Source organism: Myxocyprinus asiaticus, chromosome 46 (assembly GCF_019703515.2).
Source record: "Myxocyprinus asiaticus isolate MX2 ecotype Aquarium Trade chromosome 46, UBuf_Myxa_2, whole genome shotgun sequence".
Taxonomy (NCBI): domain Eukaryota; kingdom Metazoa; phylum Chordata; class Actinopteri; order Cypriniformes; family Catostomidae; genus Myxocyprinus; species Myxocyprinus asiaticus.
In genome coordinates, this window is record NC_059389.1 from 12,746,717 (window position 1) to 12,766,590 (window position 19,874).

Consider the following 19,874-nt stretch of genomic DNA (forward strand, 5'->3'; position numbering starts at 1 on the left):
ACAACCTGTTTGATTGCATGGCAAAAAAAAAAAAAGAAGCAATGAAAGTAAATGGAGATCCTCAGTCACCTTTTGTGTTCTGTTGATAAAAAAGTCATACACGTTTAGAACAACACGAGGGTGTGCAAATGACAATTTACATTTTTTGGTGAACCATCCCTTTAACTTTCTTTGTACATAATGCAATCCAACACTACCACCTGCTGTTCAGACGTAAATTCTTTTCTTTTTTTTTATACAGTATATGTACATGTTGAAATGGTCATGGTAACCAGCATATACTAATCTTGAATTGAAACCATATTTATTAAGAAGGAACACAAAGTCAAGCTTGGTCAACATTGTCATATTCTAACAAAATATTACAGTGACAATAAAATAAAGTTATATCATAAATAAGAGCACATCCCATTAAATTAGGAGACAATAAGAAGGCACAATCATGCAAGTAGAATGCAGAGCTTTCTGTAGATACAGGCATTAGAAATTAAAATATGACAAATGTTTAGGCCCAGACAGAACCTGCACAATTCACATTTTTTGTGTTGTGCCGATTTTGTGGGGAAATCTACAAAATTGATTTACTTCTACAGTACAGTTTCTTTTAGTTAAGTACTACAGGAGTAATTCTCATATTAGCTGAAAGCAACATAAAAACAGGCAAATATTATATATATATATATATATATATATATATATATATATATATATATATATATATATATATATATATATATATATATATATATATATAACATGCAAAGTGCAGAGCTGACTTTGTGAACAATGGATAGTTTCATTCTGGAGAAGATCCTGGAGATCAGTCCACGATGCCTTCACCAGACGTGTTTCTCTCACTCACACACAATGATTCTTTCCTGCAACATAAACAGGGCAATTGATACTTTTTTGTTTTTTATAATCTTTTATCATCTTGTTTCTTTTCTGGAAATATTGTTAATACACATATTTCTTTTAATATACAAATGTACAGTCATAAGCTAATTATTTTGGGTCAGACCAAAACAGGTCAGATCAAAAGATACATGCAAGGAATGTTTGAGATTGGTGATAAATTGCTCGCTCACCCGAGAGGCTGGCAGTGCAGACCTGCAGCACATGGGCAGTGCTCAAGCGGGCCTTCATCGTCCCACAGTAATAGCTCCATTAGCTGGTTAGGGTGATCATGACAGCTCTGGCGTTCTTGTGGCTTGGGGCGGCACACAGGAAAGAGAAGGGCTTGAGATAGAGATAGAGAGAGAGAGAGAGAGAGAGAGACTGAGTCTGTCAACCATTAGTATACTTATGTCCCTATTGTTTTTGTTATTCTCATTCTCTTTTTACCTTTATTTGTCATTTTATTTTTATTCACAAGTCACCATTGGTCTTCATCACACTTTTTTTTTTTTTTTTTAAGCTGATGTAATTTCTGCGACACTAGTGCCACCAGACGGAACTGCAAAAATAATGTTTTCAAAACAGCTTTCCGAATACACCGCTCATCTGCTGTCCTTCAAACCGTTAGATAGTCCCACCCCCAACTCATAAAATATCACATACTATTACTAAGAGGAGGGGATTCCCATTAAAATGAAAATCCCCCCACCCACCCACACACACCGTAATATCAGGCTCAAAACACATGAGCTTTTCTGGATCAGATGATTTCATCGTAAATGATGTAGTACATTGTCCAACATCATGGAATACTAAACCAATCATCCATACATGGGAAGAGAAGATCATTAATTCACTCTAATGTTATCTGACGAGTAACGGATGTTTTCTGTGCGTCATTTCCTCTTTTTTTTTTTTGTATCATTTTAATTTATTAAAATCATTTTAATTTATTTTTATGCAGGTCAACTGTAAATGCTTTGGCAATATATAAAATGACAAATTATTGGCATGCCAATAAAGCATTAAAACAGAAAAAAAAACACAGAGAGAGAGAGAGAGAGAGAGAGAGAGAGCGCAAGCACAGAGAGAGGTACAGCAGATGCCAAATCTTCTAACTGGGAGGTCCCTGCTCTCTGTGGAACTAGATATTTTTCCAGATGTGTTACAAAGTAAACCTCTGCCCACTGTGGATATCTTCTATACAACTCCATGGCCAAAATTTTGTGGACACCCTTTTTTAATTAGCTATTATAGGTATACCCATTTCAAACAGGTCCATACAATTAAGCATACAGTACAGCTGTGCAATCCCCTACAGTACAATAAAGCAAGCCAAAGAGCTCAGTGACTTTCAGTGTAGCACCTCACAAAGCAAGGTCCATAAAGAAATGGTTTACAGAGTCTGCTGTGGGAAAATGTGACTAGCTATGAATTGGAACCCTAACTGCGAGCCAGACCACATAGCTCAAAAGTCCCTGACCGCACTGATACTCATGTCAGACTGGGAGCAAATCCCAACAGCCATGTCTAAACTTTTAACATCTAGTGGAAAGCCTTCCCAGAAGAGTGGAAGTTGTAGCAATGGAGGACAAACTCGCTACTAAACGGATAGTTTGCCCAAAATAAAATAAAAATCTGTCTTCATTTACTCACCGTTGTGTTTTTCCAAACCCATATGACTTACTTTCTTCCCCTGTAACACGAAAGATGTTAGGCAGAATTGTTAGCCTCAGTCACCATTCACTATCATTGCAGCTTTTGAAGGTAAATGGTGACTGAGGCTGTCATTCGGCCTAACATATTTGAGTGTTTCAAGGAAATTATGACATTTCTTTATTGGGTTTAACTATCCCTTTAATTTGAAATGAGATGTTCATCAAGCTCATATGGGTGCGTTTTTGGGGTGTCCTTGTCCACATACTTTGGCCATGTAGTGTATCACTATATTGTACTGTGACTTTCATGATCTTTTAAACTAATTTAACATTTTCCACCTCTTTATTCTGTCATTCTGTTGAAGTGTCTCAGTAGTGTCCTACCTTTGTGGAAGGCACAGCAGTGTTGAGGACTACAGTCAGTCTGGAATTGACAGATTGTCCCAGACTGTCCTTTAGTTCTGTTCAGAGCACAAACACCCCACACACACAGCTGATCGCCACAACACTCCTCATCCTTTGTACATTCCTATGAATACAAGTATCAGAACAGTAAATTAGCAAGAACAAAAATAAATGTTGTTGGGTTTTTTTCCCTTTGAAAAAAGATGAACAAAATAAGTAAACAATGCAAATAAAAAAAATCTTTATCTAATAAAATATTGATCATTATAGTGCTTGCAAGGCATCTCTATTCAATTTCCGCATTGTATTTTATTTTGCCCAATTGTCTGCAAACATTCTACATTCCCAATTTGAATCAAGATTATTTTTCTAGAAATGTAGAGACATTTGAATAAATAATACACTATTAGTCTCTAAAACTTGCTGTCATACAATAAGCTTATACTTCAGAAAAATCTCCAGTTTTGGAACATACAAATACATTTACTTGCAGCACAAACAGATTTGTATGCTTATTTTTTGCTTATAGGTGTTTGAACTAATATATATATATATATATAGAACTATTACTTTCATTTTTATCTTACTGCAAAGGGACTTTAAAAAGCACACACCATATTAGCCGTCTGGCAGGGCATACATTTGGAGGTGACAATCTCATACAGGCAGTAGCTGCCGTCCCCACAATCCTCATCAATCATGCACTCCTGTGTAAAACAAGCATTGAACATACATTATATATAGACACTGTTATTGCATTTACAGTTGAGTTCTCCATATGATAAGGGGGATACAAAATCACACAAGATGCCTTTATTTTCTGATAGTGTCAGCCAGTATACTACAGTGCTTATACAGTATTCATTTTAGCATTTTTTTTGCAAAACATTTTTTTTTTTTGCTCTGGTTTCTCCACACAAACTTCTGTAATAGGGTGTGCGTTTTTGTTTTGGATTTACGGTTAGGAAATTCCAAAGAGGTGTTACGCCTCGCAGACAGAAATCCAGTTGGGAACTCTGCAAAAGAAACACCCACCTACCATTTACCGAAACACACATTTTTATTGTCTGGAACATTTGTAAAAGCTTGGCTTCCTAAGATTAGTGAATACATTTGTATTATTGAACAGTCTTTTTTTGTTAGAAACACTACAATATAAACACTACAATTTTGTCACCCTTATAGTCTAGGGAAAAGGAGGGAAACAAATGAATCTATGCTGTAAATACTTAGTGATAGTTCACCCACAAATAAAAATTCTCTCATCATTTACTCACCCTCATGCCATCCCAGATGTGTATGACTTTCTTCTGCAGTACAAAAACGAAGATTTTTAGAAGAATATCTCAGCTCTGTAGGTCCATACAATGCAACTGAATGGTAGCCAGAACTCTGAAAGTCCAAAAAGCACAAAAGCAGCACAAAAGTAATCCATAAGACTCCAGTGGTTATATCCATGTCTTCAGAAGCAATATGATTGGTGTGGGTGAGAAACATCAATATTCAAGTCCTTTTTACTATAAAGCTCCTCTTTCGCATTCTTCTTTTGTTTTAGATGATTCACATTCTTCATGCATATCACCACCTACTGGGCAGGAAGGAGAATTTATCGTAAAACTTACTTAAACATTGACCTGTTTCTCACCCACACCTATCATATCGCTTCTGAAGATATGGATTTAACCACTGGAGTCATATGGAATACTTTATGCCGCCATCATGTGCTTTTTGGACCTTCAAAAGTTCAGGCCACCATTCACTTGCATTGTAAGGACCTACAGAGTGGGATTTGCTTTGCCTCTGGGATGGCATGAGGGTGAGTAAATGAGAAAATATTCACTTGTGGGTGAACTATCCCTTTAAAGCACAGAAGCTGTGAATGGTCTTAGCGGTTTAATACAGTCCATTTTTTAAAGTGGTTAATGTTTGATGATCTCATTGGCTGTGTCATAATACCACATATACACAGAGCTCGAGGTGCTGAAATATAGTGCTCAGCACAGAGACCTACCACTTAGCAGCCAAGAACAAAGAGTTACCCTCCCCCTCTAGACTCACAACATCTAGAGTCTAGACTCATGTGGGTGAGCCTTTTCCAAATGAGTCACTTGAAACACTAAGTGCTTCTCGTCAAACAAATTCAGATGTTCCGGACAAAAACAACTTGTCCAAGTTAGTTTATATTTGACAGCATACAAATTGGAAATATGTACAAAACATGCAAATTAAATGATCCCAAATTACTCCAAGCTGCAAAATCAATGTCATATGCCATAAAAGAGTGAAACAATCTGGTTCTGAAAGTAAAGATTCTATGATTTTTTTTTTCCCTAGTGGAATTAATTTTTAATAATAACTTCTCTTTACCTTTAAAAGCAGACCTGAACTCTGTGGTTGTTAATCGATGGTATATGCTTCTGTTGAAGCCACCATTCGACATTATTTTAAATTCATATAAAAATAAAAAAAAATGTTAAAGTTTAAATCAGCAAATTTGTGATGAAGAACTACAGTACCCATAATCCTGCAGAGAAAGATCCACCAAATCAGAGAATCGCAGCAAACGAAGCACACAAACAGAGCTATGCAGTGACCGCCCACTCCCATGATGCACTGTGCACGACACAATGAAGTCGTTCTCTCTACACTCAAATTACATAGATATTTGTATACATCTGAATATTTTGCAATAAACTTAAAATATATTGTTATAATACTTAAAAAGGTTAAACAGAGACTATTTAACAGAGACGGGCCACTTCTATTAAAATAAATGGGAGAAATTGGAACGCCCAACGATCAACGTTTGTAGAAAGGAAGTTCTGCCTTACAGGTAAAAGAGCCAATCGCTTTTTAGATATGGAAATTGCCTGTCAATCAACTCAAGAACGCGCATATGCATTAGCTATACAAGCCAGGATAATTGCGTTTTTTTAGCGTAATCTAAGGCAGTGGTTCCAAACCCTCAATCCTGGAGTACCCCCAACACCGCATATTTTGGATATCTCCCTCATCGAACACTCCTGATTCAACTCATCTGCTCAGTAGAGGCTCCATGAGCAGAATTGGGTCTATTAAATAAGGGATACATACAAAATGTGCAGTGTTGGGGGTACTCCACAACCAGGGTTGGGAACCACTGATCTGAGGGAAAGAAGCTAAATTTATGATACTACTGTTGTCAGATTTTACTGCCGATTTGAAATAGGTTTTTGATAGTAATCTTGACCAACTGTTTTCCCCCATTTAAGTAGATTGGAACTGCACTTTCATGACTGGAAATAGCTTTCTGGGAGCATTCCAAAGATGGCCGCCAGTGGACTGGCTTGCAAGAAAGACTTTGGGGTAAACTGCATTATGCCATTCGCTATGCTTCATGGGATTGAACATGAAAAAGTACACAGTCTTGTGCCTTTGTCTTTTTGTCCGGTTTTCAAATACTTTTTTGCTTCAAATCAAAGTTTGTAACGTTGCGATTTACCTCAGAGCTGGTTGGTTTGTTTCATGGATTAGAACTCTTTTATGAAGGATTTTAAGAAATCTCTATGGAAAAACTTAATAGGAACAATGCTGCCGGAACCAAGACGGCTAAAATAGTGGGCGGCACTGTTGCACTCTTATGTGGCTCTCTAGATTATTTGATTCTGATAGATCAACTCAAATATTTCATATCCATTTATTTATTTATTCGATAAGTAGCTGTAAATAAGTGGGATAGTGTATAAAGCTCCGCATCGGCATCCTGATCACCCTGTTGGACATTTTTCAGATTATTTTGCAATAATAACCAGCTGTCTATACATTATTATTCCTTTACTATGAGCTAAGATTTGCCACACTCTGCAAAAATTGTTATAAACCACTAGAGTTGCTTAATGGCAACATTACGGCTGGCACGAACTCTTGACCACACATTCCCAATGCACAACTTTCCATGCATTTTTTCCAGCTGTTCTAATTTCACCGTATATTGTCACAGTGTCAGATGACTGCATGGCCAAGAGTCTCTAATGACACTGCAATCAGTAAAATAGTTTATAGCATGTAGTGATGCACAAGCACCATTATATTTATGCACATATGCATAGTTTATCCAATGTAATTTCAAATTGTACTCTGAGATCGTTATAATGGTAGCTGACATAATTTAACTGACTCAATAAAGGTATTAGACTGTGCATGTTATTATTCAGGAAAACTGAGTGCATCTATATTTAGTCTGAAAACGAAGACAATGTGTTCGTGTAAGTGATCCATGGTTTAAATGACTAATTTCTAGTAAAAGATATCTTTGAGAAATAATGGCTTACATTGTAGTTTTTAACACAGCAACCAAGACTGGAACATGGGAATCGGCTTAAGCTACAATGAGCATTAAATGGACAGATGTGGACCATCTGTCCCTCAGACCATTTATTAAATGGTTTACAACAATTCACCATGTTTAGAAAAACTTCCTTAATGAGGCAGTACAGCTGAGGCTTGATGTACCACGTTTCTCATGCAAACAGCAGGTCCAAATCTGAGGGTTGGTTAAATTGAAAATCCATGTTGATTTTAATAAATAAACTTTTCTTTGACTTACGTGATCGACTTCATTCCACTGTCCAGTGCTTTGAATGAGAGTTCTGGAAAATTGTGTTTTCCCAGTCTTATTGTCGGTTTCCTAGGGAGGAAAACCAGGTGTTTAGTCACAGAAATGGAAACAGTCTGTGCTGGAAAATCAATTACTTTGATGATTCATTAAATGCTTTCTTATGTGGCATTTGACATCAGATTTGGCTTTCACAAACATTAAGATACATAATACAATATATAAATCACTCCATTTTCCATATATATTTAACATTACATATACGTTTATTTTACAACTTCAATCATGGATTCATGTCTATCAAGCTATAAAGGCATATGGGTTATTAAACACATTCAATCATGGCAATACAGTGCAAAGAAAAAGCTAAACTAAATCAGGTAAAGACTTAAAAAGAACCACCTTGTCGATCCTCTCTATCAGTTTGAAGGTCCTGTTTCCAACATTAATCTCACTTGTAGTTTCATTGTGGAAACTGGCAGGAAAGTTGCGTCCATATAGCAGCGACTTTGAAGACTCGTTGTCCATCTGATTGTGTATATTAATGAAATAGCATCAGTATAAGGTTCAGATTAATAGCACTGTACTTAACTGTGAAAAGGATAGTTGTGATTACAGTTTATCTATTAGATATTGCGTTTAATCCTCGTGCGTAATGGACGATTGCGCAAAGTTGCAAAGTTGCAAACACAATGCCAATCTTAAACTAGTTTGGCTTTTCATCCTGTCATACCTGGTGCACAGCCTCCTCTAATTTCTGCTGCGTGTCCTCCATCAGTTTTTCCACCTCCCTGAACATCTCGTTTAAAGTGGTTTGTCCCTGTGACACATGCGCCTCCAATGTGTCGGTGATGTCCACATGTCCACTTCTGTGAATTGAGCTCCCAACCACAAAGCCCGCACAAAGGGAGAGTATCGCAAATTTCAGCATAGTTTTATTTTCAACCCGGCGAGTTAGTCCTGCTGGAAACACAGACGTGTTTTATTAGGAAAATTGCAAATGGAAGGAGGGGGAAAACCAGGAAATAGATTTTTGGCACTCGCTTGAGTCTGATGCCTAATTATTAAAGCGACAGTGCACTGGTCTATAAAGACGGGATAAAAGGAGCACTTTACACGTCTCGTTTTTTTTTATTTTTATGCTTTAAACAACATTACAACACATTATATCACATATATTACTGCCAGGGGAAGGATAGAAAAAAATCACAAATAAACACATGACCTAGGTATTATTTAAACATCTTATAACAGAACATAAACTAACAGTCTTTAGAGCATTTCTTTTAGTACTAACTATAGTTGGGTAAGTTACTTAAAAATAGTAATCCACTACAAATTACTTTTATTTATCTAAAATTGTAATAAGATTACTTTATGAATTACTTCATTGGAAAAGTAATCACATTACTGATTACTTTACTTTTTCGCTACTTTCTAACCACTTTTCTGCTCAACAAATTCAAAATAATGTCTATATTTCTTCCTTGTTCATTGTTAAACACAAGTCATTCACGCAGCACCTCATTTCTTCTTCACAATGACTCGTTACGGGGCCATAATTCATGTATTCCACATAAATAATATATTAGAAAAAACATTACCCTATAATGTACTTAAAAGTAATGAAATTAATTGAAAGTCAGTAACTGTTATCTGATTAAAAGTATTTAAAATGTAATGCATTACACTACTTTTGTTTACTAAAAAGTAATTCTATTACAGTAACTAATTAATTGTAATTGGATTACATCCAACACATGGTACTAACCTTAATAGTAGATACATGATTTTCAATTGCTTTAAAAGCTTCAGAGAAAGGGGCTTTTTGTTGGAAAACTTACATTTATGTGTGTGAAAATTAAAAGTGCACTCAATATTTTTTCCTCATTTAAAAAGTTTTACTTCTAAAGAAATTAATTGTAATTTTGAAACATATGCATAAAATCCTGACCACTCACATGAGATGAAGACTCCAGTCATATCAGTAACCTTATAAAAGCTGTTCTACATGGAGAGGGTCCACACATGGGGGCTGCCATGTTAGAATCACATGATCAGCCGAATACTATCTCAGTAACTGCCCTGGAGGGTTGGGAGGGTTACTTTTGAAATGTATTCCACTACAGATTACAGAATACATGCTGTAAAATGTAATTTGTAACATATTCCATTAGATTACTCAAGGTCAGTAATATATTCTAAATACTTTGGATTACTTCTTCAGCACTGGTAGATTTTTTCACTTGTTTTGACTATAAAAACTCTGTCAGTACAGTAAGACAAAATACATGTTAAAAATACATTCTCTGAAAAACCTAAATATCTTATGCGGTGTTGCTTCTAAAACGAGATAAAGCAAATTTACCTTTTAGATATTTTCACAGAAAAACAATACAAAAATTCTCATGAAGAATAAGGATTTTGCCCTAACATCAAAGGTCTTGCTAGAGAAAATGTTTTATCTAAAGTGGATGCTCTTGATAATAAACTATGATTGTGCCTGGTAACAGGTGCAAGTAAAATGGCTAGAAATATAATTTTAGCATTAAGCTAAATGTTCACATGACAATTTACACAAGGTTTATTTCTATTTCTTGTGATCCAAATTTACTTCAAAATTACTTCTCTGTCTGCTCGTATGAATGTAACACATCATAAGAAAGTGTTTCACCGCTGTTCAAATGCACTTTGGATCGCATCATTTCTATGGATAAATGTTTTACAACTTAATAGACTAAATATTCAATTAAACAAATAACAATAAAATGCAAAGTAATCTCTTCAGTAATCAAAATACTTTTTGAATGTAACTGTATTCTAATTACCAATTATTTAAATTGTAACTGTAGTGGAATACAGTTACTAATATTTTGTATTTTAAATATGTAATCCCGTTACATGTATTCCGTTACTCCCCAACACTGCTGCCCTGTTTTTTGACACATTTATTCATGGATTAAATAACATTTCTACAATAGCATCAATAACTGAAAACTGTTGCGTTTGAATAATTCTGCATCCAAGCCGCAAGGTGTCAGTGTAAGTCCAAAATGACATATTCAAAAAATTACTAAGTGCACCTAATAAACTAATAAATGTATAAGATTAATTAAATATGCCTCATTTACAAAAACTCTCATACTTTGAATAACCAAAAATCACATTTTCAAAGAGTAAAACAAAGTCCGGAAGTATTCTATCAGTAGAAAAGGTTCTGGTCTGTTCGTTACGTTGCGTCTAGCAGTTTTTAGCCCAATTACGTGTTCGGTTTGAACGGCCCTCAAGGGTGGAGCTGGGCTGTGTCAAACCTCTCCTTTCTCAATGTGAATTGCGTGTGCACGTCCTTTGGTCGTCCAGTAGATGCCGCCAAAGTACAATTTCTCGTTCAACACTGTGATATGATTCGCTGTGGAGATCGTGCAGCAAAACTCCAACAATTATCCCACTATTGTAAGATATAATGCATGCTTATCATAATTATCAAGACACAAAACTATGCAAATTAGTAACATTTTGTTTGGTTAATGAAAATATATTATTTAGAGTGAAAATCCAGTTTTGTAGAAGTTAGGTGAGTTTTAGAGTGGTGTTAGGAGTGAGACCAGATGCCTGCCTAGAACACGAGGCGTTAGTAGGACAGCTGGTAGGACAGTAAAACTTAAGCTGCAATAGAGAGTGCTTACTGTATGGACTGTATGTGAGGGAGAGAGACTGAGAAAAACAAACGGCTTCCTTCACTGTTTGCACAATTCGGCTACATTCCATAGCACAGGTGCATATGTGAATGTTTAATGCATTCATGAGATCCTTTATAGTAAAATGCGTGGGTTTCGTTTTCCAAGTTTATCTGAACTTCCCATTGGGCGTCATGTGAAGCGCCGCCTCTAATTTTAAAGCCCTTAAAGGCCAGCCAGTCGCGAGCGCGACCCACATCAACTACTGTGTTGATGGAGTCATAAGATATTTAGAAAACAGTCTCCCTGGAAATACACGGTAAAAGTCTAGTACGTTATACGGATAACATCGACCACCCTCAAACAGATTTTTGGATTACAGTGGCTGTCGCTGAAGCTGAAAGTCAGTTTGCAGAGGAAAAAGTAAGTTTGTTGATACACATTTTTGAGCGCGTGTTGGTGCACGAGCTGTTGGGAAAGTGACGCGCTACACCGGGCACGCGCTGCTTTGACGTGATACGTGGTTGTCAAGTGTGAAGCTGTTTAATAATTAAAAACAAATAGAGGTTTAGTGATATAGTATGTTATTTCTTGAACTGCTGGGACAAGACTGAATTTTCAACTCAATAATGGTAAGTTTGTATCGGATATCCAATTTGGTGTTCGATTACATCTTAATAATTTAGTTCAACCTTTGAGGTGCTTGTCAGCTGTCTAGGTTTGTAGTTTATCTCCTAGATCAGGCCTATTCAACTGGCGGACCGTGGGCCAAATCCGACCCGTTTGAAATTTTCAGTGGCCCACGTGAGGTTGTCAGTTGTCTTAGGGGCTGTTCACACCGTACGCGTATTGTTTCTGATCGCGCTGTTTTTCAATTGTTATTCTAACTGAAACTTGAGCTAGACGGAAATCGTGCCACGTCTCGGTTTTTTTTACAGTGTCTCGTGCATTTTTAAACTCTTTCAGAGGTTGCATTACAAATTATCATTATTATATATAATTTAGACGAAATGGACAGATTAAAGAACTAAAATTATGGATGACTGGCAAGTGTGAGTTCGGAGAAACAAAAAAGTAATATTCATTAATTTGGAACAAGAAAAAGTTGAAATCATTACATCTATAACAAACTTTATTATTATTGTTCAATAAAATTATCAATCTGATTTACTCTGTTATGGACCAATTTTAAAGCACTTTTTTATTTTTTTATTTTATATATATAATATATATATATATATATATGTATATGTGTGTAATAATATATATATATATATATTACATTTGTTTTATTTACATAGTGAACAAATAGCACCGCCCTGATTATAGGCCTACAATAACACAATATCTGATAGCAGCTTTTCGTTAACAAAATTTCCTGGCTGGGCCCGCATGCCCCAGAGATTTTTTTTTCCATCTGGCCTATGAAGTTGAATAGCTCTGTCCTTGATAATGCCAATACAGCATTAAAAGCCTGATTTATTTATTTATTGGTAATTTTATCATTTGTTTGATACAGCCATTGGCCAAACTGACCACATTCCCAGAGTGTTTTGGTCCAGTTATGGCTGTTCTCAGGTAAAATAGTTAAGATGACAGGTGCATAGTTATATTTGTGTGAATAATTCAGTTATGATATGTGCCATACAAGGAGAAATGTTCAGTTGAAGTCAGAAGTTTACATACACTTAGGTTGAAGTCATTAAAACTCATTTTTTTAACCACTCCACAGATTTAATATTAGCAAACTATAGTTTTGGCAAGTCGTTTAGGACTACGAAGCCATCATACCCCTCAGGAAGGAGACACATTCTGTCTCCTAGAGATGAACGTTAATTTGGTACGAAAAGTGCAAATCAATCCCAGAACAACAGCAAAGGACCTTGTGAAGATGCTGGAGAAAACAGGTAGACAAGTATCTATATCCACAGTAAAACGAATCCTATATCGACATAACCTGAAAGGCTGCTCAGCAAGGAAGAAGCCAGTGCTCCAAAACTGCCATAAAAAAGCCAGAATACAGTTTGCAAGTGCACATGGGGACAAATATCTGACTTTTTGGAGAAATTTCCTCTGGTCTGATGAAACAAAAATGGAACTTTTTGGCCATAATGACCATCGTTATTTTTGGTGGAAAAAGGGTGAGGCTTGCAAGCCGAAGAACACCATCCCAACCGAAGCATGGGGTGGCAGCATCATGTTGTGAGGGTGCTTTGCTGCAGGAGGGACTGGTGCACTTCACAAAATAGATGGCATCATGATGAAGGAAAATTATGTGGATATATTGAAACAAAATCTCAGCCATGAAGTTAAAGCTTGGTTGCAAATGTGTCTTCCAAATGGACAATGACCCCAAGCATATATACCTCCAAAGTTGTGGCAAAATGGCTTAAGAACAACAAAGGCAAAGTATTGGAGTGGCCATCACAAAGCCAAATCTGATAGAAAATTTGTGGGCAGAAATGGAAAAAGCTTGTGCAAGCAAGGAGGCCTACATACCTGACTCAGTTACACCAGTTCAGTCTGGAGGAATGGGCCAAAATTTCAGCAACTTATTGTGAGAAGCTTGTGGAAGGCTACCCAAGTTAAACAATTTAAAGGCAATGCTACCTAATACTAACAAAGTGTATGTAAACTTCTGATGCACTGGGAATGTGATAAAAGAGATACAAGCTGAAATAAATAATTCTCTCTACTATTATTCTGACATTTCACTTTCTTAAAATAAAGTAGTGATTCTAACTCACCTAAGACAGGGAAAGATTTCTATGATTTAAATGTCAGGAATTGTGAAAAACTGAGTTTAAATGTATTTGGCTAAGGTGTATGTAAACTTCTGACTTCAACTGTAAGTGTGTGTTTTGGACATAGTGCACACTTATCCACATTTGATCATATAGAGTTTGTCCTACTTGTCAGGTGAGAGTTTTTCCCTTCACAATTATGTTACATGAACAGGTTTATCTTTTCACCCGCTGGTCCAGGATTACTCTTTGTTAGTTTCTATTGCCTGGAGCATGTAGAGATCACAGGCTCAGACTGGTATCAAATGTGTCTTAATGAGTCACTATTGCTTTATGAAATAATGATTCCACCTGGTGATTCTTCTGTGTTTACATGTTTGCAATGAGCGTGCAGGAGTAGCATAGATAAATATTTGTTCTTTGTGTAAGGCAAGTATGTCTACATCCTAAATTCCCAGTAATGATTCAAAATGTAACCGTATAGCCTGCAGTAGTCACATGGTGTAATGTAATTTTGCAGTAGTTCGTCTTGTAGTTTAAGTGGAATTTTATACATTATTAATGCGATGTGTTTTTGTCCGTCTAACCCCTTAATTACTCTTTCAGATATTTCCCATACCTTTATAATCAATCTTTTTTTTTTTTTTTCCTCTTCCCCTTTTCTCCCCAATTTGGAATGCCTAATTCCCAGTGTGCTCTGAGTCCTCGTGGTGGTGTAGTGACTCACCTCAATCCGGGTGGCAGAGGACGAACTCTGTTGCCTCCGCATCTGAGACTGTCAATCCGCGCATCTTATCACGTGGCTTGTTGAGCGCGTTACTGCGGAGACGTAGTGTGTGTGGAGGCCCAAGCTATTCTCCGCGGCATCCACACACAACTCATCGTGTGCCCCACCGAGAGCGAGAATCACATTATAGTGATCACAAGGAGGTTACCCCATGTGACTCTACCCTCCCTAGCAACTGGGCCAATTTGGTTGCTTAGGAGACCTGGGTGGAGTCACTCAGCAAGCCATGGATTCGAACTCGCAACTCCAGAGGTGGCAGCTTTATAATCAGTCTTAACTATATATCTCCTATGAGAGGTTTTTAAATATATTGTCCCCTCTGTTGCCTATAGGACAACAGTGTTACACAATCCCTTCCTGGAATATGCCATTGACTTATAAGGAGTGTGCAGAGAAATACTGAAATACACTAGAAGTGTGGTGTTGCCTATTAAATGGGTTTCTGTTGAATCAACCACAACTTCACCACAGGCATGAGAAGAGATCCGCAAAGAGGTTCATGAAATGGACTTGGAGGAAATGAAAATATATGGAAATATAAGCCATTGGTTCCTGGCCATAAGGCCAACACAAATGCCGCCAGAGGTTTTGCCTTTATTCTCAGTCTTGTTTTTCTCTCATATATAAGAAATACTGTGGAAGTTCAAGGAGAAATGTGTTCCAGTGCAGATATGAATGCTGAAAGTTTATCTGCTGCACTAGAGGCAACTCTTAAAATAACACATGCACCGCCCCGTCCTCTTGGACTGGCGTTATCCTCTGTTTTTTTCATGTGGGCAGTATTTGTGAAGATCTATTGTATCAGAATGTACGGGCACAACCCCAAGGAAGAAAAACCGCAACAGTATGGAAATCTTGGCAAAATACCGGCTGCTCGTGGTATTACTTAACTGCATCCACTTGCTTCCGTTTCAGATTCCCTCCAATTTGCAACATTGATTCACTTATGGGCTAGGCAGGGCAGTTTGGCGTATAGAATAACCCTACTGGCTAGTTTATTCAGATTCCAGTTGGTGCATGTGGAATTAATAATGCTTCTTGAAGCCATCTGTACTCTGTACATGATACAGATGAGAAGATCATCTGGACACCTGTATTCATAGAATTGCTTCTTGTTAACATTTTATATTTTAAAAGGGGTTTGAAACAGAATTTCGTGAATTATTAAAGCTGCCGTCTGTTTTTTATTTTTATTTATTTTTTTTATTATTATTTATTTATTTTTATGTATGTAATCCATTACAGCTTCTAAATTCACATTTAAGGTATGACTAATTTTGTAGAACAAAATGACCATGTATCGTCAAGTTATGTTTACCACAGACATTATTTTACATAGGAAAATCCAGAGGGTAACCCATGGTGTAATTTTTCCGGGCTTTTGGACTTCAAACTGAACAGCTCCATGGTACTTGTCATGGTAAAAATGGTAGTAGGAGGTTTCTGCAAATCCAGTAATTATGCGTTTGTTCTGAATGCCGTTGCTGCAGTGTAAAAATGGCAGAATATGGGACCAAAGCTGACCTAAATCCACTTCCACCCTTGTGAAGATATGATTTATAGTCAGTAATCCGGTTTTAGCATAACGGAAAGGATTTATTCCAGGGTATGCAAAATTTCTTGTTGAAAATATTTGGGTGTGTTCCCTGCCATTTAAGATGCCATTTGACCCACATGTTTGGAGCGGCGTCACATTTATTCAAATTCTTAAGCTTCCCTTTGCACATTTCCTTTATAATCCTTCTATTTCCCAGTGGGTTGGATAACGTTAGGGCGGAAGTGGGAAGCTGTGTGGGCATGTTATCATTGTGGCCATATCATCAACAAAACGGGATCCTTTAAAGATGCTGCCGAAAATCTGAAGTTTGCGATATATTTGAAAAGATAACATCAAAGGAGCTCTTAAAATATATACGTTTTGAAAGAATTGATTCTGTCCTAAAACAAATGAGGCCTATTCTGTTTGAAAAGTTCAGTTGGTTCATCTGAAAAGTATATTTGAAAACGTCTGTTTAGAATAGCATGCTACCATACTATTAACATTTCTGCAGTATATACATAGTGTGTATGCACAGAATACCCAGATGACAATACATTTGCCAAAATGTGCAATATACAACAGAGCACACTGTGTTGGGTGCTGTATTCCACAATTTAATGCTCTTGACTTTGTGGTCGTGATTTGTACGGTTTCAAATACTATTTAATGAAATGGTAGGCAGTATACAGCGTATTTAGCCCATTTAATTAGTAGGCCAACTATGATGATTTTTTTACCCAAGGACTTCATTAGCCTAATGTAAAGGCTTTGAACCTTGCTGTACGGCTATAGAATCACACTATGGCACAACCTGAAACTCGAGATCTGTCTATTCTGAGCAGGGATTATCTGAACATTTCTACAAGAACATACCCGCATTAATACAGCAGTCCATTTGTGGTTGATACATCATTTTATTAAAAATTTCTTGATGGTGTTGGGTGAAAGTTGATTGTCTCCAACGGTTGCTTATTTTCTTACTCTACAAAAGATATTCAGAATTTGTCCAGATGTATAAATTCTGTTATTAGCAGGGCTGAGTAAATATAACTGATACACTCAGGGGGGAAAAAAAGAATTTTTATACATATATTATTATTTTTTTTTTTTTGATGAACTTGATTCATTTTTGGACAATGGTTCCATGTGTTTGAATTTTTTTATTTTTTTTTACATAAACTTACTTCGTAATCTCAACACAAACACTTTGTGTAGAAATAACCTAGTTGAATTGGGTAACCCCAACAAAACTGGACGTGTCAGTGTAACTAAAATAATGTTTTGTTTTTTCTTTATGTACTAATTAGTGAATGTTAATGTTAGCATGTTAAATACATGCTGGTTTTAAGCACTACAGTGTTTAGTTTATTAACTATGCTATGGTTAGCACAGCATTTGCTCAGTGAAGCAAGCAATAACTTCATGTGCTAGTTCTACCTGTCCTCATTATTAGCTCAAGCTCCACTATTCGCCACAATGGTAACCTTTAATACACCAACATAACAGATACTCTTCTAAATTTCAACATAACAAAACATTAAACACTAACAAATATCCCCCCTTTATATTCATCTTCAGTGCTACATTAACACTACAAAGTATTCATGTAGTCACAACTTCCTAAGTACATTTCCATTTAAAAAAAAATTAAATGGATAGAATGCTATGAAATCAAGCAGTGACAAAATGTTCTAGAACTGTGTTGCTTTTGTTCATTTTAATTAAGTACATTGAACAAGCAGCAAAAATCCTTTTTTTTTTAATTTATTTTTAAAAAAAATTTTTTTATTAAATGTAGTACATATTCTTAAAATCCCAACATAAATCTTTTATAGTACTTTTACTTTCAAGTGTACTTCAGTTTTGGTTGTGTTTTGTTTTTATCTATTAAATAAATGGTAGTTGAACTGCATAATTTGGGGCCTGTTGGTAATTCTTTTAATGAATATTTTCATAATGTACTAAGTTAGAATGTTCTTGGATAATTTATAGCATTAGCTGAAAGACCATTTATTTCATATTTAAGCAAAATGGACATTATTACTTCAGTGTTTCCCACAGGATATTTTTGAGACTGTGGTGGGTGGACCTTGGAACCTCTAGCGGGGTCCGTGGGCATGCTCTCCTGAAAGAATTTGTTTTACTTTTTAAAGTAGAAATCAATCTGGTGCTCTTTGAGAGCAAAATTAAGAGGCTAGATCTATGAAGGACTTCATCCTCTTGTAAACAATTTTGTGCTCTAGTAGTAATTTAATCATAAACATTAATTGACAACTTCTGCTGTAACGTTATCTGTTTGCTGTCGTACACTGATAATGATAAAATTGTGTTTGGACTAGTGGTGTTAACTGCAGTGGATACTGTAACGTACTTTTTTGAAAGATTGACGGAAAATTTCAAATGCTGTCTGTCATTTTGACATAAAATAAGACAACATTTTCAATTTTGACTTCACTGTCTCTCACACACACTCCTGCTGCGTGTGCCCTGTTTATTGCCTGGTATTAAGATAGGCGTCATCGCGATTAACACCTGGTAGTATGCGTCTCTTTTGACCAATTGTGTTCAGATTTCGAGGAGAGGTCTGAATAATTGACTGCATACATCAGTCATTACGTTAGTGTGTTACTGCATGATGAGTGTGTCACTTTATTAATAAAGCACAAAAAAGTATAGTAACAAAATAAAAACGTGAAATAGTGGCACATAGTTTCAGCCAATTAATTAAATTTAATGTAAGTGCAAACATTAGCCTACGTTTAGAGCAGAATTGTCAGTTATTTTAGAGGAGCACCTGCATTAGAGCTTCAGAGATGTGTGTGTTTCTCATCTGTGACTTTGTTATGGGCTATCAGGCACATTGAAGAAGTTCCGTGAACCTGTGTATTTTCCGATCGGACAGTTATTTCATTTAAAAGCCCACACGTACCGGTAAAGTTTAAAAATCTTGTTTTAGCGCAGTGGTTGATTGACAGGTAGCTATGTTCACCCAAGAATTCCTTGGTTTCACCAAATGTAGTAATTTAATTATCAGCAATGGAAAAACCCATATCAGTAGACCGTTATTATGAATGCTGGGGGTGGACATGTCCCCCTCAATGTCTATGGTGGTTACGGCCCTGCTACAGACAACCACAGACAAAGTATAGCCAACAGTTATCTTGGAGTATTGTAGGTCTGGCATTGATTTTGATGACTTTAGGGATTTCTGGGTATTACACATGGGTGTTTCCTGGTTGAATGTCACTAGACCAAATCTTTGCTGAAGATGCTACTCTAGAGAACTCATTACAGGTTTGACCTATATCTTCCCCTTCATTATGCCTAACGTATGATCATTTGTGCCATTTTGCGGCTTTACAGAATTTGTTGAGACAAGTGATTACATATGCCATTCTCAGTAGCTACGATTCAAATGCCTAGTCCCATTTGTTTGTTCCTAGATTAGATCACATGAATAATCTTAGAGGTGCAGGAATGTTGGCTCATAGGAATTCCAGTTTGAAGTGGTGCTATTTTCTACAGTCCACTGGGATGCGATTGAACTCTTTGATGGTCTGGTCTCAAAGCAT

At 36.4% G+C, this 19,874-nt stretch overlaps 2 protein-coding genes across 17 annotated transcripts in view; one reads left to right on the plus strand and one right to left on the minus strand.

The window, feature by feature from the left end:
• Nucleotides 1-277: 277 nt before the first annotated feature.
• On the minus strand, nt 278-8,571 carry dkk3b (dickkopf WNT signaling pathway inhibitor 3b). The gene is made up of 8 exons (XM_051689632.1): nt 8,288-8,571; nt 7,957-8,082; nt 7,546-7,626; nt 3,575-3,667; nt 2,940-3,084; nt 1,089-1,239; nt 719-878; nt 278-668 (listed from the first exon to the last, which is right to left on the minus strand). Exons 1-7 carry the CDS (start codon nt 8,483-8,485, stop codon nt 821-823), a joined length of 852 nt encoding a protein of 283 aa, XP_051545592.1. The 5' UTR covers nt 8,486-8,571; the 3' UTR covers nt 278-668; nt 719-820.
• Nucleotides 8,572-11,483: 2,912 nt separating this feature from the next.
• The window catches only part of mical2b (microtubule associated monooxygenase, calponin and LIM domain containing 2b), a 78,942-nt gene continuing 70,551 nt past the window's right edge, over nt 11,484-19,874 (plus strand). For 7 of the 16 annotated variants that reach the window (XM_051689648.1, XM_051689655.1, XM_051689649.1 and 4 more), the window contains exon 1: nt 11,484-11,654. The gene's annotated coding sequence lies outside the window, so the exon portion shown is untranslated. Of the gene's footprint in view, nt 11,655-11,748; nt 11,864-19,874 lie in introns of those variants that run through there. The other 9 variants (XM_051689635.1, XM_051689637.1, XM_051689642.1 and 6 more) reach the window with 4 other exon arrangements.